The 24,025-nt window shown below is 44.1% G+C and overlaps 1 protein-coding gene across 1 annotated transcript in view; it reads left to right on the top strand.

Annotated features, from left to right (window-relative positions):
- Positions 1-24,025, top strand: part of LOC124787670 (carboxypeptidase N subunit 2-like) — a 112,398-nt gene that overhangs the window by 65,904 nt on the left and 22,469 nt on the right. The window contains exon 3 of the mRNA XM_047254487.1: positions 22,476-22,889. Within this exon, the coding sequence (XP_047110443.1) occupies positions 22,476-22,889 (414 nt within the window). The remainder of the gene's footprint in view (positions 1-22,475; positions 22,890-24,025) is intronic.

Raw genomic sequence — 24,025 nt, 5'->3', positions numbered from 1 at the left:
AGTCAATTTAAAAACTAATCACAATATAGGAAGACGGCTGCAAGATTTTGCCGTTGCTGTTAGCCCAAACGGCCCAGGGAGCAACAACTCACAAATGAATGAAGAGATGTCACAATGGTTGAGTTTTCACAACAGGTTAACTGATCACTCAACTTCAGCATCCAGGTTCGGTGGGCAACGAACTTTGTCGCTCTCGCAGCCAGCGCCTCACTATCCGACAGCAAAGGCACGCTGCCAGCAGGGCGGTCGCAGTCTGGCCTCATGCCGCGGAGACTTCCTCGCTGCTCCGTCCCAACCAACTGACTACATCCAGCACGCAGACAGCATTAAAATAACTGCTCAGTCAAAACCACACAAGCTACACACGGTTCCGGGAAAACACTTCCACAAACAACTCAAACAATACTAAAACCAGTCACTGTGGAACAACTAGGAGGAATCACAAGTCGACACACACAGAGAACCCGGAAGTTGTCGGCGACCAAATACACGTCGTCCGATGAGACAACCGACCGAACGACCAACCAAGGTTATCCCCACTGAAGCCATGTGTGTCTTCAACGGTCAGGGGAGTCATGGCTGTCCAAACCTCACTGCTGCTCCGTCGACACTGAACTCCCGACTCACGAGGACCCGGAAATACTAGTGGTCGCTCAAAGATGGTATGACAGTGCTCTTATCGATAAGCGTTGCTGCTGCCACTAATGGGCAGGCAAGCCAACAACTTAGTGACGCCAGTAAAACGAATAAGAAACGAGACGGCAGCACCACCAAGACAAGATGTCAAGCAATAACAGCACGAACGCGACCCACGCACGGCTGAAGTGGACTGAAGTAAAATTGAAGTATTTCACGAACAGATGATGCTGGCTATGTAAATGAACTTGTCACACTTCATCTTACGGACCGTGCCACGTCACATGCCTTGACGAGTAGTAGGTGGCTGCGCAAGGCCGGAAACAAAGGACAAGTAGAGAAGTAATTAATGAATATGAGAGCAGGAGACAGACTAGGGACGTTTTGATGACGAACAAACGACTGCTCTATCCATAATTTAGTATCTATTTTATTTCGACTTATATAAAAATGCAATCGCTAATTAAAGAATCTAAATAGACTAATTACAGAAAGGAAACGAATCCTCATATCAGCAGTTTCCCCACATGCACAGGAATCGAGATCTGTAAGCAGATTTCGGCTGCAGTCATTTGGAGAGGAATTAATAACTTATTCAATATGGCGGTGGCCGCTAAAACGATTCGGTTTTAAACGGAGTGTCTTCTTGGTCTTGGAGCTGAGCACGAATACAGAAAACACCGTCGTTCCATCTTACGAGACTGCGCCAGGATAGGAAACTCCAGGGCAAGAAGGAAGTGACTACTGTGCCCCAGAAGGCGACAGCTGTCCGTTTCACCACCAGAACTACTTTTTCAGCCCTAAGGACACTGGTGTGAGGTGCCGATCAGCTAATAAAACACCTGGGCACCGCCTCTCCGGGACATTCTGCAACAGCTTCTTGGTAGAGATGGGTCGTTCGCGATCTAACAGGTCCAAAGGAACGGTTCACCAATATGAACGGAAGGGGCGAGGAACGAATTCTAACGATCTTTCATAGTTCACTTCGGTCGCTGCTTTCTACTTGTAGTTATTGGGAACGGGAATCGGTCGGTCTCGTTCCGGCCAAGGTACGTCGATCGGTCAGGTTCCAGCATCGGTCCCGTTCCCGTCTATCTAGGTCTGGGTCTCCCTCGACCGGACTCCTCCTTCTTCGCGTGGCCACTCGTCGCAGTTCCATTGCTGACTGCTCATAGTTCAGTATCGAGTTGTTCGTATAGTTCGCTGCGCACGCCCATTCTACATCTGTTTCAAACCTTTCTTGAATTATGGACTTATGGTTCTTTTCGTATTCTATTCAGCGTCCACGACCGGTAATTAAAATGTATTTTATACTGATGTAAATTACATAAAAATTACGTTGCATGTAGACAGGAGTGACACCTCCAGCAGTCGACCAATAGTGTAAACGCCCAGAAGATGACCCCTACGTCGGGTTGAAACCGGTTGGCGGTATTATAACAAAAATAAATGCGATTAAGACTGTTCTTGAATTATTGATTAATCATACTAATCACTGCTTCTCTCCACAACCATGTTGTCCAAAAATCTGTGTCGTGACAGCTGAACATCCCGTGATACACGGTTCAAAAAGTGCTGAGAATAATTTTGAAATAGCATCCACTCAAACTTCACATTATTCATCAACTTTTGCCACTTGGCGCAAACATTCGAGTAGACTTTGCTCTTAAGTTTCTTCCAAGGACTGAAGTTGACGACCTGTGGCCTTGGAACATTTTGTGGAGTGACGAAGCATACTTTACGCTTACTGTGGCAGCGAACACTAACAATCGCCGCATTTGGCGATCGTCACCGCCAATAAACGTTTCTGAAATCCCCTGCATAGTTAACGCGTCAGTGTGTGTTGTGGCTTCTCGCACAGTTCATGGCTGGTCAGTTTTTGTTTGAGGTTCTCGGTCTGCGAGGTCAAGGACGGGCAGTGTGAGCGGTGCACGTTACTGTCTTCTGCATCGCCAACTTGCGATACCTGCTTTGGACTCGACTGTTTTGATGCACGATGAACTCCATATCACATTGCTCTTGAGGTCACTCGGTTACTCCGTAACACATCTGGAGAAAACCGAAGTACTGATCAGTCGTTCGAAAGTGCACAATCACAAACATCTTCAGATTTGAACAGTACGATTTCTGGCAGTGGGCTTACCTCAAGGACGGGGTTTATCAACGGGACACTAACACGCGTTTTAGGTTGAAGATGACAATAGCGAGTGAGATAGACAATATCCACCTGAGATGTTTAAGGTGGCAGTAGAGCGACATCTAGTGCGGTTTCAGGCTCGTGGATGCGGATGGTCGTCACAATGAGCAACGTTTGTAACCTGGAACGTAAGCATGGTACGCATTTAACAAATGTTGCTACCTCATGCGGAAATTAAAACGTGTTTCTTTCAATTGCTTATTCGTTATTTCTCGGCCGCAGTTCCTCACAATTATCTCCATAAAGTTTCATTGTCCTACGATCAGTCGCTTTTCGTGGGGGTGCTCTCAAGTAGGTAAACTTTAGTTATAACCACCCGTATATACTCTTAATAATAGAGGAACACCGATTGATCTTTCAATGTATTATATTTAATGCATTCTGAAGAAAACATGAAAATAAAAAATTCAAAAACAAGGGAAATTTTTTTGTCAAATACTTTATTTAAAGGTAAGAAACAGGACAAATTAGACAAACATTTAATGTGTCTTTGAATGAAGTTCGAAATCATGTATAGAAATGAGGTGCCGATTTGGAATTGAAAGCTCAATGTTTAACTTAAAATCTGAGAATTATAAAGAGTACTAGAGGATATTTTCTGGATGTACTTTCATTCAGTGGTCTCATGTCACTAACGTATAAGTTTCTCGGCTGCTGTAAATGACTTTGAGCGCCACTGGAAGGTGTGTCAAATGGTTCTCTAACCCATTTTATTTTACACAAATCATTCAACAAAATATTTAACAGGTTTTTTAAACTTTTGTCATTGTTTACGTTGATCAGGTTGTTCGTGAAATGACCCATGGTAGAACCAGGGACTTTTCAGACGAATACCAGGCGAGCTACTAGGAGAACAGAGAGAGTCCCAGTTGGGAACATTTGGGAGGGGATCTCCAGTTCTGTCGTTTGCGTTACAACTAAGGAAACCTCCCAGTAACCTGGTAAGAACCGAGAGATGGAAACCATTTCTTATGTAATTCCCAGACAAAACATTTGGTACCTCAGTATCTGAGAGAGAGTATTTTTATATCTTTGTATAGAGTAAGTTCAAATGGTTCAAATGGCTCTGAGCACTATGGGACTCAACTGCTGTGGTCATCAGTCCGCTAGAAGTTAGAACTACTTAAACCTAACTAACCTAAGGACATCACACACATCCATGCCCGAGGCAGGATTCGAACCTGCGACCGTAGCAGTGTATAGAGTAAGTCTCATGGTTTGCTTTACATGTGCAGTGTACTGACACCGATGGGCCAAAACATTCTGACCACCTCCCACCGTCAAACTGAGTGCCCCCTGGTAATGTTGTGAGCATGTGACCAATAGGATTTTTTACTTATTAGTCTTCTCACAGGACTGATGCAGTCGGCCATGAATTCCTGTCCCATGCCAACCTATTCATCTCAAAGAAGCACTTGCAACCTGCACCCGCAATTATTTGCTGGATGTATTCTAATTTTTGTCTTTCTATATAGTTCTACCCTTGTACAGCTTCCTCTAATACCACGGAAGTTATTCCCTGATGTCATAATAAATGTCCTACCATCCTGTCCCTCATTCTTGTCACTTTTTACTATATATTCCTTTCCTCCCCTATTTTGCGGAGAACCTCTTCATTCATTATCTTATCAGACCACCTGATTTGCAACATTCTTCTGTACCACCACATGTAAAATGCTTCGGTTCTCTTCTGTTATGGTTTTCCTACAGTGCAAGATTCACTGCCATACAATGCTGTGCTCCGAACATACATTCTCACATATTTCTTCCCCAAATTAAGCCCTGTGTTTGATACTAGTAGACTTCTCTTGACCAGTGTTAGTCTGGTTTTATGTCCTCCTTGGTCCATCTGTCATGAGTTTGCGAGATTGCAGGGCACTCTCACTTCTGATTCGGTGTCATGCCGCTTAATGTTCTTAGGGAAGATGATCTTTATTACGATCTGACTTCCTACATCATGATGAAATGATGGGCACTAATTAAGGCTCTTGCTTGTGTGCTCTAGTGAAGCAATAGCGGTAAGATTTACCTGCATTCAAAGGAATATGGTGACCATTCAAACGACTGCAGTAAAAGCACACGGCAACTGTGGGCTGAGGGGAGCGCGTTTTTTCTGCAGAACCTGGGGGAAAACATTTCCGGACGGCCGAGTTTTGCGGCCCCATTGTGCAGACAGGTTTGGATGGCGCCTGTCGGTCGCCGGCCGTGTCCAGGAAGGCTGACTAGCGCTGAGAAGTCGCCACTGCAATGTGCAGCGCATTGTGGACCGGAAATAAAGCAGAGGATAGGCCCTTGTTAGGCAGGAAGCCGACGAGACAACTGTGAGCGTTCTGCGAATTTCCGTGGGACAGGTCATTGGCGCCCAGACGTGCAGACTCTGTTACGAAACATATTTGTGAAGGCTTTCAGCAAGTTTATGATCGTTTTTTGGAAACTTCGAAATGGACGCAACAGGGGAGATAACGATCTTTTTATGGAGGGGTGTGGTTCCATCCTAGTCATGTTGTTAGCAAAAGGCACAGCATAATCGCGTGGGAAAGAGGTCTCGAAGCTCAATCTTTTTTCCTTTTGCTCCCAAGTAACTTTAAAGTCTCTAATTGGTCAAATCGGTGTATGCAAAGCTAGGGGCGCTCTCCCACTTCGAATGCCGCGCTCCACCTCGTGATTGGCTTGTGCGAAAGTGGGAGAAGTCTACGATGTATATGTGTTAGGCAACCGAGCTGACATGGAAAGTGAAAACAAAGAGAAGTGGCCACTCTTGTACTGGCGCTTCGATAGTGAAGAACTGAAGGTCTCTACCTAAACGTTGAGACTTGTGCCCTTTGCTAGTGTGCCACTTGGAGCCTGTGCCAGTCACCTAATGAACCGTCAGAGGTACTGCTTCTAGCATCACGCACAAAACGAGTAATGCGTGGGTGTACTTATTTGTCTGGAGTCGGTCTTCTAAACATTTGACATATTCCGTCACGCATACTCGTGGGACGGAGTCAAATTGGTTTGACAGACCAGAAAACGGGTCCACCTGCACCCTGGAATCCAGCGGGGCTTCAGAGGCTCACAGGGAAGTACCTGCGTTCAAAATTAGCCGAACGCGGGACCGAGTACTTGCATTTTTCGGGCGCTCGCCATCAATAACAGATTGCTGCCGTCCATGATTTCAGTCGCCAAACGCGTCATGGTGTGCGGCCCTGACCAGTGCTACGGCGTAGGGCTCTGCTATATGCCTCTCAGCACCCTGTCCTTTCGAACCGTATTTTTCTTTTTGGGATAGTAGAGTACATACACTCCTGGAAATGGAAAAAAGAACACATTGACACCGGTGTGTCAGACCCACCATACTTGCTCCGGACACTGCGAGAGGGCTGTACAAGCAATGATCACACGCACGGCACAGCGGATACACCAGGAACCGCGGTGTTGGCCGTCGAATGGCGCTAGCTGCGCAGCATTTGTGCACCGCTGCCGTCAGTGTCAGCCAGTTTGCCGTGGCATACGGAGCTCCATCGCAGTCTTTAACACTGGTAGCATGCCGCGACAGCGTGGACGTGAACCGTATGTGCAGTTGACGGACTTTGAGCGAGGGCGTATAGTGGGCATGCGGGAGGCCGGGTGGACGTACCGCCGAATTGCTCAACACGTGTGGCGTGAGGTCTCCACAGTACACCGATGTTGTCGCCAGTGGTCGGCGGAAGGTGCACGTGCCCGTCGACCTGGGACCGGACCGCAGCGACGCACGGATGCACGCCAAGACTGTAGGATCCTACGCAGTGCCGTAGGGGACCGCACCGCCACTTCCCAGCAAATTAGGGACACTGTTGCTCCTGGGGTATCGGCGAGGACCATTCGCAACCGTCTCCATGAAGCTGGGCTACGGTCCCGCACACCGTTAGGCCGTCTTCCGCTCACGCCCCAACATCGTGCAGCCCGCCTCCAGTGGTGTCGCGACAGGCGTGAATGGAGGGACGAATGGAGACGTGTCGTCTTCAGCGATGAGAGTCGCTTCTGCCTTGGGGCCAATGATGGTCGTATGCGTGTTTGGCGCCGTGCAGGTGAGCGCCACAATCAGGACTGCATACGACCGAGGCACACAGGGCCAACACCCGGCATCATGGTGTGGGGAGCGATCTCCTACACTGGCCGTACACCACTGGTGATCGTCGAGGGGACACTGAATAGTGCAAGGTACATCCAAACCGTCATCGAACCCATCGTTCTACCATTCCTAGACCGGCAAGGGAGCTTGCTGTTCCAACAGGACAATGCACGTCCGCATGTATCCCGTGCCACCCAACGTGCTCTAGAAGGTGTAAGTCAACTACCCTGGCCAGCAAGATCTCCGGATCTGTCCCCCATTGAGCATGTTTGGGACTGGATGAAGCGTCGTCTCACGCGGTCTGCACGTCCAGCACGAACGCTGGTCCAACTGAGGCGCCAGGTGGAAATGGCATGGCAAGCCGTTCCACAGGACTACATCCAGCATCTCTACGATCGTCTCCATGGGAGAATAGCAGCCTGCATTGCTGCGAAAGGTGGATATACACTGTACTAGTGCCGACATTGTGCATGCTCTGTTGCCTGTGTCTATGTGCCTGTGGTTCTGTCAGTGTGATCATGTGATGTATCTGACCCCAGGAATGTGTCAATAAAGTTTCCCCTTCCTGGGACAATGAATTCACGGTGTTCTTATTTCAATTTCCAGGAGTGTAGATGCTTGATTGTGGGGTAGTTTTTGTGCCATACCCCGGATTCACGTGTATGAAGTCAGATAGTGCGATTAGTCTTCTGGTTAGTGTCGTTTGTCGATCCCCAGATCGCTTTGTCCACCATAGACCCCATATTATTGAAAGCGTTTGTCAAATGAAAATGTTTGCGTGTCTTTCCTTCAGTCATCTTTTTTGTCTTGCGATGTTAAGGATGAATAAATCTATTGTCATTTAGACCACAACTCCTCCCTGTGTTCTGATTAACATTGCCTTTGTCATTTTTATTGAAGTCAAGATTGTAGAAGAAAGTAGTAAGTTTTCTTAACTTCACTTACTTCGTGCCCATCAGTCTTGATGGTAAATTTCTGGTTGTTCTCAAAAATGGTTCAAATGGCTCTAATCACTATAGGAATTAACATCTGAGGTCATCAATCCCCTAGACTTAGAACTACCTGAACCTAACAAACCTAAGGACATCACACACGTCCATGCCGCAGGCAGGATTCAAACTTGCGACCATAGCATCAGCGCGGTTCCGGACTGAAGTGCCTAGAACTGTTCGGCCACAGCGGCCGGCTAGTTGTTCTCGTTTCTGCCACTTTTCATTGCTTTCGTCTTTCTTCGATTTGCTCTCAGTCCATATTTCGTACTCATTAGACTGTTATCCCATTCAGCAGATCCTGTAATTCGTCTTCACTTTCACTGATGATAGCAATGTCATTAGCGAAACTAATCATTGGTATTCTTTCACCTTGAATTGTAATTCCCCTCTTGAACCTTTCTTTTATTTCCGTCATTGCTTTTCCATGTATAAATTGAGTAATAGAAGCGAAAGGCAACATTCCTGCCTTACACCCCCTTTAATCCGAGCACTTCGTTCTTGGTCTTCCAGTCTTGTTGTTCCCTCTTGGCTCTTGTATGTATTGTGTATTACCCGTATTTTTCCTATAGCTTACCCCTATTTTTCTCACAGTTTCGAATATTTTTCACCATTTGGCATTGTCGAATGCTTTTTCCAGGTCGACAATTCGTATGAATGTGTCTTTATTTTTCTTCAGTCTTGGTTCCATTATCAACCGCAAGGTCAGACTTGCCTCTCTGATGCCTTTAACTTTCCTAAAGCCAAACAGACGATCATTTAACAGATCCTCACTTTTGTTTTACATTCGTCTGTATATTATTCTTGTCAGCAACATGGATGCATGAACTGTTAAACTGATTGTGCGATGATTCTCGCATTTGTCGACTGTTCCCGTCTTCGTAACTGTGCGAATGATGTTATTTCGAAAGTCACATGGTTTTACGCTAGACTCACACATTCTGCACACCAACGTCTTGTTGCCATTTCATAATTTTAGAAATTCTGATGGAATATAATCTATCCCTTCTGCCGTATTAGATCTTCTCCAAAGCTCTTTTACGTTCTGAGTGTCATACTGGATCCCCTATCTCTTCTACAACGACTTCTGTTTCTTCTTTATCACGTCATCAGACAAGGATTCCCCCTCAATGTACTCTTCCCTATCTGCTCCCTCCTCTACATTTAACAGTGGTTTTCCCGTTGCATTCGTAATGTTTCCACCCTTGCTTTGAAACTCACTGAAGTTTGTTTTGACTTTTCTGTTCGCTGAGTCAGTCCTTCCGACAACCATTTCTTTTCCGATTTTTCACATTTTTCACTCAGCCATTTCATCTTAGCTTCCCTGCAATTCCGATTTATTTCATTCCTAAGGGACTCGTATTTCTGAATTTCCCTGAACGGTTTTGTACTTCCATCATCGATCAAGTGTAGTATTTCTCCTGTTACTCACGGATTCTTCGTAGTTATCTTCTCTGTCCTTACGTTTTTCTTTCCAGCTTCTATCTTTGCCTTCTTCAGAACTGTCTGTTCCGCTTCAACTGTAGTTCCTACAGAGCTATGCCTTATTTCCTCCGAGAAATTCTAGTGTATCTCTTCATTCATGAGTACTTCCGTATCCCACTTCGTTGCGCATTGATTCTTCCTAATGTATCTCTTTAACACCAGCCTACCCTTCGTAACTACTAAATTGTGGTCTGAGTCTATATCTGCTCTTGGGTACGCCTTGCAATCCAATATCTGACTTCGGAATCTCTGCCTGACAATGATATAATCCAACTGAAATCTTCCTATATTTCCTGAGCTTTTCCAAGTATACCTTTTCCTCTTGTGATTCTTGAACGGAGTATTCTCTATTCCTAGGTGAAATTTATTGATTAGATTAGATTAGTACTTGTTCCATAGATCATGAATACGACGACACTTCGTAATGATGTGGAACGTGTCAGGTTAATAAAAGGTGTCTATACAAGATATTACATTAGACAAAATATTACTTGACACTCAATAATTTATTTTTGTTTTGTGGAGGTTGGGAAATTACCCACTTACTATATCCAAAAATTCATCTAATGAGTAGAAGGAGTTGCCATTAAGAAATTCTTTTAATTTCCTTTTAAATGCTATGTGGCTATTTGTCAGACTTTTGATACTATTAGGTAAGTGACCAAAGACTTTTGTGGCAGCATAATTTACCCCCTTCTGAGCCAAAGTTAGATTTAACCTTGAGTAGTGAAGATCATCCTTTCTCCTAGTGTTGTAGCCATGTACACTGATATTACTTTTGAATTCGTTCGGATTGTTAATAACAAATTTCATAAGTGAATAGATATATATATATTGTGAGACTACAGTGAAGTTTTCTAGCTCTTTAAATAAGTGTCTGCAGGATGATCTTGGACGAGCTCCAGCAATTATTCTGATTACACGCTTTTGTGCAATGAACACTCTTTTACTCAATGATGAGTTACCCCAGAATATGATGCCATACGAAAGCAGAGAATGAAAATAGGCGTGGTAAGCTAATTTACTCAGATGTATATCGCCAAAATTTGCAATGACCCTAATAGCATAAGTAGCTGAACTCAAATGTTTCAGTTCAACGCCTCATCAATGCATACACCTAGAAATTTTGAATAGTCTACCTTATCTACCGATTTCTGATCAAAGTCTATATTTATTAATGGGGTCATTCCATTTACTGTGTGGAACTGTATATACTGTGTTTTGTGAAAGTTTAATGAGAGCCCATTTGCAGAGAACCACTTAATGATTTTCTGAAAAACATCGTTTACAATTTCACCAGTTAATTCTTGTCTGTCGGGTGTGATAGCTGTACTTGTATCATCGGCAAAAAGTACCAGCTTTGCATCTTCGTGAATATAGAATGGCAAGTCATTAATATATATTAAGAACAGCAGAGGACCCAAGACCGAACCTTGCAGAACTCAATCAGTCTTTTTCCTCTCTCATTCCTAGTACCAAGCCCCTAATCTTCTGTAACCTTTTCTTCTACTCTCTCCCCCACAACCGCATTCTAGTCCCCCTTGACTATTAGATTTTCATCTCTCTTTACGTACTGAATAACCCATTCAACATCCTCCTACACTTTCTCTATTTCTTCATCTTCAGTTTGCAATATTGCCATGTAGATCCTAACTATCGTTGTCGGTGTTGGTTTGCTGTCAATTCTGATGAGAAAAACCTATGACTAAACTGTTGATAGTAGCTCAAAATCTGTCCTACTTTCCTATCCGTAACGAATCCTACTCCCTACCTCTGGTGCTGTTGATATTTCACTAAACTCATCTGACCAGAAATCATTGTCTTCTTTCCATTTCACTTCACTAACTCAAATACATCTAGATTGATCTTCTGCATGTCCTTCTCCAGATTTTCTAGACTCTCTACCACTTTCAAACTACTAACATTCCACGCCCCGACATGTAGGATGTTACTGTTTCGTTTGTTATTCAGTCTGTTTCTCATGGTCCCCTCCCCATTGGCAATCCCCTCCCGGAGACTATTCCAGAATCTATTGCCAGTGGAGAGATCACCATGACACCTGTTCAATTACAGGCCACATGTCCTGTGAAAACCCATTATGTGTCTTTAATTCAGTGGTTTCTATTGCTTTCTGCATTCCCATGCCATTGATTGTTCCTGATTCTCCCTCCTCTTACGAGAGAGTTACCTACACTCTAAAGTACGATAGGTGGTGTTCTGTGGTGGGTCTGCTGGTGCAGGCTCAAGTGTTTCACAGGACATGGTTCAGCGCACTCTGCTGAACATGGGGCTCTGCAGCACAAGACTCGCACGTGTTTCCACGTTGACCCAACGTCGTCGTCAATTAAGATTACATTGGGCACTGAATAGTCGAGATTACACTGTGGATGAATGGAAACTTGTCGCCTAATCGGATGAATCAGATTTCTTGTTAGATCAAGCAGAGCGTCGAGTGTGGACAAGCCGTCACCCAAGCTGCTCGAATCTCGTGCAGCATCACGGCAGCAGATCAGTGGGAGTAGTATTATGTATTGGGGGACGTTCACGTAGGTTTCTTTTGCAGCCGTGGTGGTAATCGACGGTACTATGACACCTGTGGACTAAGTGAACATTACTGTAGACCACCTGCAACGCTTCATGCTCGATGTCTTCCCCGACGGTAGGATAACAGTTCACTCCACAAATCAGAGTCATGCTACAGGAGACCACCTGCATCCCTTGCTGCGTGATGCCTTCCTGACGGTGGTGGCTTCTTCTAGCAGGATAACGGTCTGTATCACAAGGCCAAAACAATGCTAGAGTGGTTTGAGGAACATAATAGTAACTCACGATAATGTCTTGGCTACAAAATACGATCCATGTGAACCTGATGAAATACATCTTGGACACTATCAGGCGCCTGTTGCGCGCCTACAAACGACTGGTCCCTAATTTACGGGAACTGCGTCACCTGTGCTTAGGCATCTGGTGCTACATACCTTGGGAAACCGACTAAACACTTGTCGGATTTACGTGACCCAAAATCTCTGTAGTACTGAGTTCCAAAGATGAACCAATACGCTTTTAAGCAGGTGATAATAATGTTTTGGCTTCTCAGTGTATTTCGCTGATGCTGCTGTGGCGTTGTTTCGTATGTTTTGGCAACATCCAAGTATTTCTGAAATATTCACATCTCATAAAATATTCCAAAACCATTGTGTACACGCCTCGATACCTTCGATAACAGTGGCCTACAGTGACATTCCGCTGCTCGTTGGGTTTTGTCAGAGGCCTAAAAACAGGGCGCTAATGAACGTTGTAAGGGCATAGGTATCGCCGCTGTCTCGGAGCAATTGAATCTGCTCTTACGCTTGTTTGATCCAGAGAGTTGGCGTAGTGGACGGAGAAACCCCATTGTAGAGTCCGCACCGCATACTGTGGACGGTGGGTGCGCAGGCTGCAGGGCACACGTGGGGAGAGCGTTAGTGGTGTGCGCTGCAGGCAGGCGCTGTCGGGGAAATGCCGAGCACTGGAAAGGAAGTGCCATTCTGCCGTTCTAAGCGGAAGCCGACACTCCTATTTGTTGCAGATGTTAAGTGGAGTCCCTCCACGCCCATACTTGCATGGTGGTTATACCGTACCTTAGCTTTGGTTAGCGTCTAATAATGAACTTAATAAAAATGCATCGATTTATTATCGCCTATTCTTAACCGCTTATAACGTTCAACGAAACATGAATGACGAAATTTGATGAACATTTACAAATTTTTCTTGTTGCCAAGTTAACATTCCCTTCTGTTGTCTAATTTTTCCATCTTTCATGCCTTCCCCAGATGCGAGAAGACGGGCACATGGAGAGCCTAATGCTCTTTGGTGCCTTAGCTTAGCTTGTGTTGTTCTGTTGGGACACCATTTATTTGTTGAGATGGGAAATTTCTTTTTAGTTTCCTGTGAATTCTTTTGATTTCTGGTGAGAGTAAGTGAAGACCCTAGCATTTGCCCAAGTGCTGAAGGGAAACCTCTCAAAAACCTTAGCAAGGGTCCTCGTGTTTGACGTTATCTTCTGCCTTTTTTCTTCTGCTTTTCTTTGTGTGTAAATCTTCTATGAGGTGGCTGATTAAGTTGGCTCTGTTGTTGTTATTGCTGTCGTTGGTGTAAGCGATGCATTCTTTTATTGTTTTGGGTGGGAAGGCATATTTGTGTTCTGGAAAGTAGAATTCCGTTGGTGAATAGTTAAGCAGATCAGTCGTTAGTGTTCGTTTGGTTTCTCTGTTTCTTCCTATTTTTGCAGTAAGCTGGATCCATCTGTCTTTTATTGGGGGAACCCACGTGCTTTGGTAGACTGAACACAACGGAGTTTATAAAGTCTCACTTAACTAATAATATGTTTTGAAGACGAAACTGCGAGAGAATTCTGAAACAATGGTTTATTAAGTTTATTACTTGAGGAACAGAAGAAAAGTAAAGTCAGTAAATTATGAATAAGCACATCCTCTGTACAAAATAAATGTGTAATGTCTTCATTTATCTTGTTCCAAAATGCATAGCATTTCTCGTTCACCAGCTATCTATGGCCATTAAAAATCACATTACTTCATCGAGAAAGTCTCGAACTACTGGAATAACACGTTAGATAGTGAAGTTCTGCATAATACTCTCCTCTTTGCGTGCTATCATTTGCCAAAATCTCATTTCGATATCTCAAACCGTTTAGGAAATATGAGGAATGTTGTGGATATTTCACTCTGCCCTTATCGCTGGCACAGCGCGGTCGCAAATGAGTGTGCTACATCAGATCAAGTTTCTCAAGATCGGTGACAGACACCCCTACCCAAGTCCAAAGAAAAATTCAATATGTGACCTAAATGACACATGCAGCAACATATTATGTAATATGTAATAAACTTTCTTAAAGAGAGGATCGCGGGTGTGCGTGTGGTACGCGGTCGCGAATTAAAGGCATTAATTTGTGGAACTGAAATTAGTCAGGGGATAAATTTTAAACATTGATCGAGCGTAAGGAACTTGACAAACTCGATTCAGAAAATGTAATTGCGTGAATGTGGTTGCAGAGATAGTGTGATTAGGATCTTAAGGATAATCTTGATTGTAATTAAATTAGCCGGCCGGTGTGGCAGAGCGGTTCTAGGCGCTTCAATCTGGAACCGCGCGACCGCTACGGTTTTCAGGTTCGAATCCTGCTTCGAGCATCGTTGTGTGTGATGTCCTTAGGTTAGTTAGGTTTAAGTAGTTCTAAGTTCTAGGGGACTGATGACCTCAGATGTTAAGTCCCATACTGCTCAGAACCATTTGAACCATTTTTTCGATTAAATTACAAATAAACCGAGTGATATCACTGTGAACTTCATTTAACCTGTTCATATTAATAACAGTATTTTTCTGGGAGTTTTGGTCAAAATTGTGGGAATTGTAGATAGGGCACGAGCCAGCAGGCACATGGTTAAGGACTTCTCGAACAGGCGCTTGTACTTCGGGAAACCTCCGTCTCACATTCTGATAGCCTAGCAGGCATGCAGGAGAGCTGCCGTGAAATATGGAAAGAAATTTTGATAGGTAGGAAAGAGGCACTGACAAACTGAAGCCATGGGAACGACTCGTTAGTCATGTCTGGTTAACTCTGTCGGTGAAAGCATTGCCCGCGAGAGGCACACTCCCGGATCAAGTTCCAGCCCGGTGCACAGTTTCAACCTGTGCTCTGTAGCGTGAAAGATTATCTCTAGAAACAACTACTCCGCTGTTGCTGGGGCGTTTCTCCGCAATAGCATTTCTTCTTGTGTCTTGTGACCTGTCTGGGACTCAACTCCGAACCAGTGCTTTTGCGAGCTACGCTTTTACCAGTTGAACTAACCAGGCGCGACTGACGACACGTCCTCAAGTCTTTCCTTCTTCGTCTGTGTCTGTTCAGTTCACAGTAAACTTTGGGCTGTTTAACAATTCTCCAACAATTATCACGAACCAAAGTTCGTGATTCTATCACCTACAGACTGTTATCTGCAGGTCCTCCATGGCAGATTATCCATCTCGTTCCCGGACGACCTCGTCCTCTCTGAGCCCCTTGATTTTCATCTAATATCCCTCTCACTACCTCTACATCACTCATCTGTTCCACTTATGCCTAACATCTCAGTCTGGCTGATTTCACTGTTTTCCTAGCAGTTGGATCTTAAAATATCGTACAGCTCATGATTGTACAACCTCCTCTATCTTCTATTTTCACAGGTTGGGCCAGTGAGTCTTCAAAGCACCTTTCCCTCATAGGCGTCTAGCACTACAATGTTATCTGATGCCGCGCGGGATTAGCCGAGCGGTCTGGCGCTGCAGTCATGGACTGTGAGGCTGGTCCTGGCGGAGGGTCGAGTCCTCCCTCGGGCGTGGGTGTTGTTGTTTGTCCTTAGGATAATTTAGGTTAAATAGTGTGTAAGCTTAGGGATTGATGACCTTAGCAGCTAAGTCCCATAAGATTTCACACACATTTGAACATTTTTTGTTACCTGATGATAATGACCAAGTTCCAGAGGGATGTGAATATCATTGGCCGTGTAAGTGTTTTATAAGTGGTTAGTTTAGTGAGTAGTTTTGTTGTTGCATAATAGGCGTATTTACTATTCCGCTACTTTAATTTCGTACGTGTGTTTACTCGTTTATTATGAACGATACTGTTGTCCACCCCACTGCTTCAACTGACACACTATCAACACTAGCTCTCAAACACATCCCACTTCAGAATACCCTTCCAAAGTTGCAGCACTGAATCAATGCTAATCAGAGCAAGTGGACTAGACACACACAAATACCAGCAAAATGGAAAAAAGGGCTGAAAATGAAGCATGGATTACATAAAAATGCTCTAGAAAATTAAATTACGTTTTCCACTTAACTAATTTACTCAAAATCGTTATTGAAATCTCTCCACTTTCTTCTGAACAATGCATAATTAATCATCCAACTAGTTATTCAATGCTCAATTGATCTTTTAAAAAGCTTTGAACAAAATTTTTCATTTTGCTGCATATGTGAATTTCCAATGGCTTCAAGAGAGCCAAAATTGTAATCGAAGATTCCAAACGTAAATTAATCATTAAATCATATAATATGGAATTTAATGAATACATAACTTATATGAAGCGGTCAGAAGACCGCCTAACCGAAAGAAATCCTGGCAGATCCCACCACTTTAACGGAAGGTAAGCTCCTTTGAATGACTGCCACTCTAGTCTGCATCGACTGGACCCTCTCGAGATGCACATTGCTCACCACAGATTTATATGTGAAATGAAAGGCCGTCACACTATAGAAAAGGAAAATTAATGGCCTTAACAAATGAGTAAATTTTTAAGTTGGCAAAGTCTTAACAATTTATGAACGACCTCCTGCTCGTGGCAGAAGTTTCTGAACTAACCAATGTGAGCAGTATCCATGCCTGCTTTTCTTGGAAAACGGTGTTCGATCCCACACCCAAGCTACTCTCTTTAATCACCGACCAGTCTCCGTCCTCCCCGCTGCTTTCTGCAGTTCTCGGGTCAACAAACTCCGGAACCTGTCGAAATAATATTGGCACATTCGCTCTTTACAAAGCATGACCGACATTCCATCCTTAAACACGATTTTTAGGCTCCCATGAGCCAAATAATGATCTATCTGTCCTTCAATCACCCTCACACCATTCACTAATATTATCTTGGAACTCTTCCATTTGGTCCGTGTTTGCATAGAAAAACAGTAATATCAGAAATTGAGTCCGCCTTGATGCAAAATACCTTCTTATTCGTTTACTTCTTCCTTATCCCAAACTAGTTTCGGCTTAGTAACTAACAGCCGCTCACATGTTTGCAGATGACATAATGTTCGCTAAGTAAAAAGACAGCAACAGGAAAGAAAAGAGCACAGAAAATATGTCGCACACAGCGCCAATAACTGCTTAAAACATGATGTAACATATAATAAATAAGGTGGTATGAAAGTATCAATAGAAACCTATATTTCAAAGGACGAATTGTAAATATGTAATAATGTTTTACTGTGTTTGTACAACCATGCCATTTTCTGCATGATTTAGATTAAAAAACCCCACTGATGATGGTGATACTTGTCGCCGAAACTAGTTTGAGATAATAAGCAAATAAACGAATAACAAGGTGTTTTGCATCAAGGCGGACTCAATTTCTGATATTACTGTTTCTCACACCATTCTTTTACGATCAGCAAGCACCGTGTAATACCGGTTTAACTTAATTAGGCACCATATAAAGAAACGCAAAGGTCTTGTACAGTCCCAGATTTCTCATTTTTGAGCCAATTGATTGCGCCCATCCACCAGCTGTGTCTTCAGTTTCTCCAAAACGCCAGCGGGCTGCGCCACCGTGGTACCTTACACAGGCTATGTGACCAGGTATTCCAGGGCATCATCCTGCACCGTGCGGCGATGGTCACCAGGTCTCAGCTTAAGATGTCCCTTGACAACACTTACCCGGCCCGTGGCTAGCAAGCTGCCCTTCTTCAGATAGCACCCAAGACTCCACCAAATTCTCCAACCAAATACTATTTGCGAATGCAAACAAAATACTCAGAGTTAATTAGATTTTTTTTGCAGATGGTTGGCTTGACCTCTGCAATCATCTGTGTCATCCGCTTTGATATCAAAGTTTAAATTAATTGAGAAAAAGTCTGTCACATGATGGCTGAATAATTAATGAAAATCAGAAGGAAACAACAGTCTGATACCAGCCTAATGCGTTTGAACACCATCTCGTCTATCTAATGGATAGGATAATATTCCTCCCATTATTATGCTACTCTGTGTTTCTTTCACTGTCATTCACACAAGCCTTAACAAATTTTCAGGGGTTCGTAGTTCAATCAAAGCAACTTAAAATTACAGTTGCAGTGTTAATACTGTCAAATGCTGTTTTGTGGCCAATGAAGACACGATGCATGCCAATAATAAATTCGTCCGTGTGTTCTGAAATCTCTCTTAGAGTGAAGATTTCCCTTGAAGAAATCCACTTTAGTATGAGTCAGTCTCTCATTCTGAATCTTGGGAAAAGATAGTCAAACAGTGCGTTAGAGAATATATATTACTAGCAGACGATTCTACAATTGCCAGGGTATTCATTTTCCCAGTTTTATTACAAACGAAAAAGATGAACTATGTTTGTAGTGTAATATCTAAAAAAAATCATTTCCATGTATCCTTGAAACACCTTTGAAATCATGAAACAGTCGTACAAAGAAATACGCATTAAAAATGTGTAAATACAATATCCGGAGCAGAGGTTGTACGCTGGACATAGTTGCTACGCGTGTCAACAAAGTGATTTAGAAAATGTTCCTATGGCAACGCCTCTTCATAATTCTATAGACTACTATTTTTTTCGTCCATAGCGTTTGTGCTTCACAGTTGATAGCTGTCGAAAGAGCTGTCAGGTGTCAAGGATTTCTTAAGTTGACTCGACTGCAGGAGTGCTTAGTAATAAAGAATAAAATCCTTGATGCGGCATTTTTTCACGCATTTCATTGTTTATGACCTCATAGCTCCTGAACAATTTGTGGTAGCGCAATATAATTTTTCAGGTGCATTTAGCGGCATATGTCGATACTGTCTGCAAAATTTATTGCGAATAGAATTAGTAAGCACGGAAGTAATAAATTTCAACTTCATACACGATGCAGCAGTTTTTGCACACATTTCAATTTTTATGACGTCATATCTCCTGCATTAAGATAGGTAGGTGGTTCTTAGCACCACAAGGCTCGTTGCCTGACAGTAAGGTACATGTGTACCAAGTTCGGTTGAAATCGACCCAGTGGTTTAAGAGAAGACACGGAACATACGCACATACGTACAACCTTTTTTTTTTTTTTTTTTTGTGATCAGTCTACTGACTGGTTTGATGCGGCCCGCCACGAATTCCTTTCCTGTGCTAACCTCTTCATCTCAGAGTAGCACTTACAACCTACGTCCTCAATTATTTGCTTGACGTATTCCAATCTCTGTCTTCCTCTACAGTTTTTGCCCACTACAGCTCCCTCTAGTACCATGGAAGTCATTCCCTCATGTCTTAGCAGATGTCCTATCATCCTGTCCCTTCTCCTTATCAGTGTTTTCCACATACTCCTTTCCTCTCCGATTCTGCGTAGAACCTCCTCATTCCTTACCTTACCAGTCCACCTAATTTTCAACATTCGTCTATAGCACCACATCTCAAATTCTTCGATTCTCTTCTGTTCCGGTTTTCCCACAGTCCATGTTTCACTACCATACAATGCTGTACTCCAGACGTACATCCTCAGAAATTTCTTCCTCAAATTAAGGCCGGTATTTGATATTAGTAGATTTCTCTTGGCCAGAAATGCCTTTTTTGCCACAGCGAGTCTGCTTTTGATGTCCTCCTTCATCCGTCCGTCATTGGTTATTTTACTGCCTAGGTAGCAGAATTCCTTAACTTCATTGACTTCGTGACCATCAACCCTGATGTCAAGTTTCTCGCTGTTCTCATTTCTACTACTTCTCATTACCTTCGTCTTTCTCCGATTTACTCTCAAACCATACTGTGTACTCATTAGACTGTTCATTCCGTTCAGCAGATCATTTAATTCTTCTTCACTTTCACTCAGGATTGCAATGTCATCAGCGAATCGTATCATTGATATTCTTTCACCTTGTATTTTAATTCCACTCCTGAAACTTTCTTTTATTTACATCATTGCTTCCTCGATGTACAGATTGAAGAGTAGGGGCGAAAGGCTAGAGCCTTGTCTTACACCCTTCTTAATACGAGCACTTCGTTCTTGATCGACCACTCTTATTATTCCCTCTTGGTTGTTGTACATATTGTATATGACCCGTCTCTCCCTATAGCTTACCCCTACTTTTTTCAGAATCTCGAACAGCTTGCACCATTTTATATTGTCGAACGCTTTTTCCAGGTCGACAAATCCTATGAAAGTGTCTCGATTTTTCTGTAGCCTTGCTTCCATTATTAGCCGTAACGTCAGAATTGCCTCTCTCGTCCCTTTACTTTTCCTAAAGCCAAACTGATCGTCACCTAGCGCATTCTCAATTTTCTTTTCCATTCTTCTGTATATTATTCTTGTAAGCAGCTTCGATGCATGAGCCGTTAAGCTGATTGTGCGATCAACTGAAGTATTTCTTCTGTTACCCATGGTTTCTTCGCAGCTACCTTCTTTGTACCTATGTTTTCCTTCCCAACTTCTGTGATGGCCCTTTTTAGAGATGTCCATTCCTCTTCAACTGTACTGCCTACTGCGCTGTTCCTTATTGCTGTATCTATAGCGTTAGATAACTTCAAACGTATCTCGTCATTCCTTAGTACTTCCGTATCCCACTTCTTTGCATATTGATTCTTCCTGACTAATGTCTTGAACTTCAGCCTACTCTTCATCACTACTATATTGTGATCTGAGTCTATATCTGCTCCTGGGTACGCCTTACAATCCAGTATCTGATTTCGGAATCTCTGTCTGACCATGATGTAATCTAATTGAAATCTTCCCGTATCTCCCGGCCTTTTCCAAGTGTACCTCCTCCTCTTGTGATTCTTGAACAGGGTATTCGCTATTACTAGCTGAAACTTGTTACAGAACTCAATTAGTCTTTCTCCTCTTTCATTCCTTGTCCTAAACCAATATTCTCCTGTAACCTTTTCTTCTACTCCTTCCCCTACAACTGCATTCCAGTCGCCCATGACTACTAGATTTTCGTCCCCCTTTACATACTGCATTACCCTTTAAATATCCTCATACACTTTCTCTATCTGTTTATCTTCAGCTTGCGACGTCGGCATGTATACCTTGAACTATAGTTGTCGGTGTTGGTCTGCTGTCGATTCTGATTAGAACAACTCGGTCACTGAACTGTTCACAGTAACACACCCTCTGCCTTACCTTCCTATTCATAACGAATCCTACACCTGTTTTACCATTTTCTGCTGCTGTTGATATTACCCGATATTCATCTGACCAGAAATCCTTGTCTTCCTTCCACTTCACTTCACTGACCCCTACTATATCTAGATTGAGCCTTTGCATTTCCCTTTTCAGATTTTCTAGTTTCCCTCCACGTTCAAGCTTCTGACATTCCACGCCCCGACTCGTAGAACGTTATCCTTTCGTTGATTATTCAATCTTTTTCTCACGGTAACATCCCCCTTGGTAGTCCCCTCCCGGAGATCCGAATGGGGGACTATTCCGGAATCTTTTGCCAATGGAGAGATCATCATGACACTTCTTCAATTACAGGCGGCATGTCCTGTGGATACACGTTACGTGTCTTTAATGCAGTGGTGTCCATTGCCTTCTGCATCCTCATGTCGTTGATCATTGCTGATTCTTCCGCCTTTAGGGGCAATTTCCCACCCCTTGGACAAGAGAGTGCCCTGAACCTCTATCCGCTCCTCCGCCCTCTTTGACAAGGCCGTTGGCAGAATGAGGCTGACTTCTTATGCCGCAAGTATGTATTCCTAGACAGTCGTTGAACTCCGACTCATCTCCTTTCTGCTATAGAGTGCATGTAATTTCTCACCTCTACTGCTGGAGAAGTTTCTCCTCATCCTTTTCTCCTACTTTCCCAATTCCTCCAGGAATGCCATTCCAGCAGCTGTGCTGGAGAGCTCGTATGAACTTTGGAAAGTAAGAGGCAGTTGCTGCCAGAACTGAAGATGTGAAGATGACTCGTGAGGTTTGCCCAGGCAGCTCATTAGTTAAGGGGATCACCTGCAGAACGGAAGATTCCGGTTTCGAGTCCCTGTCCAATACATAATCTGGCAGGAAGTTTCAAAATGGTTCAAATGGCTCTAAGCACTATGGGACTTAACATCTGAGGTCATTAGTCCCCTAGACTTAAACCTAACCTAACCTAATGACATCACACACATCACACACAGTCATGCCCGAGGCAGGATTCGAACCCGCAACCGTAGGAGCCGTGTGGTTGCGGACTGAAGCGCCTAGAACCGCTCGGCCACAGCGGCCGGCCGGCAGGAAGTATCAAACAAAAGTATTTAGTAGGAGAGAGAGATCTACGGAATAATTCCACACTTTGTATTAACGCCTGCAGGTTATGCACATGAACGGGGTGGGCCTGGCGTCCATAACGACCAACGCCTTCGACCAGCTGCCGGATTTGTGGTCGGTGAGCCTGGAGCGCAACCACCTGTCGTCGGTGCCGCCCTTCGTTTTCGTGCGGAACCGGCGACTGCACTACCTGTCGCTGCGGAGAAACATGCTCACGGTCCATCCGGGAGAGCCACTGGTGGGCGCCAGCAGCCTGGAGGTGCTGGACGTGTCCGAGTGCGGCATCGACGCCGTGTACGACGCCACCTTCCGCCCGCTGCGCAAACTCCGCCAGCTGCACCTCGAGGGCAACTTGCTGAGGGTTCTGCCAGCTGCATCTACGGCCCCGATGCCGCAGCTCGTCCGCCTTTTCCTGCAGCGCAATAATTTGCTCTTCTTTCCCGGCGACGCCATCAAGGTGAGTGTCATATGTCCTTATATACTGCACTATGCAAAACTCGAGTTTCTCCAGCCATACGAAACACTCTAACAACTTAGGCTACATTCACAGTGGCACCGACAACAGTCGTCAGACGCCGTCGTCAGAGGTCGTCATATAGCATCGGCCGACAGCGTGGTCACAGTACGACCGGTCTCTAGCATCAATTTTTGGCAGAATCAAGGTGGTGTTGTTAGGTTAGGTTAAGATAGGTTAGAATCTATTCTATGTATGAAGTAGGTTAGATTTTAGCCTCACTGCTAGGAGGCGAGCACTGCATTGCGGCTTTTGCTCTGAAAAGTAATACTGTACATTCTGTTATCATTTAACGGAGTTAGCAGACAATTTTTACTAATATACACTACTGACCATTAAAATTGCTACACCACGAAGATGACGTGCTACAGACGCGAAAGTTAACCGGCAGCAAGAAGATGCTGTGATATGCCAATGATTAGCTTTTCAGAGCATTCACACAAGGTTGGCGCCGGTGGCGACGCCTACAACGTGCTGACATGAGGAAAGTTTCCAACCGATTTCCCATACACAAACAGCAGTTGACCGGCGTTGCCTGGTGAAACGTTGTTGTGATGCCTCGTGTAAGGAGGAGAAATGCGTACCATCACGTTTCCAACTTTGATAAAGGTCGGATTGTAGCCTATCGCGATTGCGCTTTATCGTATCGAGACATTGCTGCTCGCGTTAGTCGAGATCCAATGACTGTTAGCAGAATATGGAATCGGTGGGTTCAGGAGGGTAACACGGAACGCCTTGCTGGATCCCAATGGTCTCGTATCACTAGCAGTCGATGTGACAGGCATCTTATCTGCATGGCTGTAACGGATCGTGCAGGCACGTCTCGATCCCTGAGTCAACAGATTGGGACGTTTGCAAGACAACAATCATCTGCACGAACAGATCGACGACGTTTGCAGCAGCATGGACTATCAGCTCGGAGAGCGTGGCTGCGGTTACCCTTGACGCTGCATCACAGACAGGAGCGCCTGCGATGATGTACTCAACGATGAACCTGGGAGCACGAATGGCAAAACGTCATTTTTTCGGATGAATCCAGGTTCTGTTTACAGCATCGTGATGGTCGCATCTGTGTTTGG

Source organism: Schistocerca piceifrons, chromosome 3, assembly GCF_021461385.2.
Source record: "Schistocerca piceifrons isolate TAMUIC-IGC-003096 chromosome 3, iqSchPice1.1, whole genome shotgun sequence".
In the NCBI taxonomy this organism is placed as follows: domain Eukaryota; kingdom Metazoa; phylum Arthropoda; class Insecta; order Orthoptera; family Acrididae; genus Schistocerca; species Schistocerca piceifrons.
This window is presented reverse-complemented; position numbering and strand designations above follow the sequence as displayed.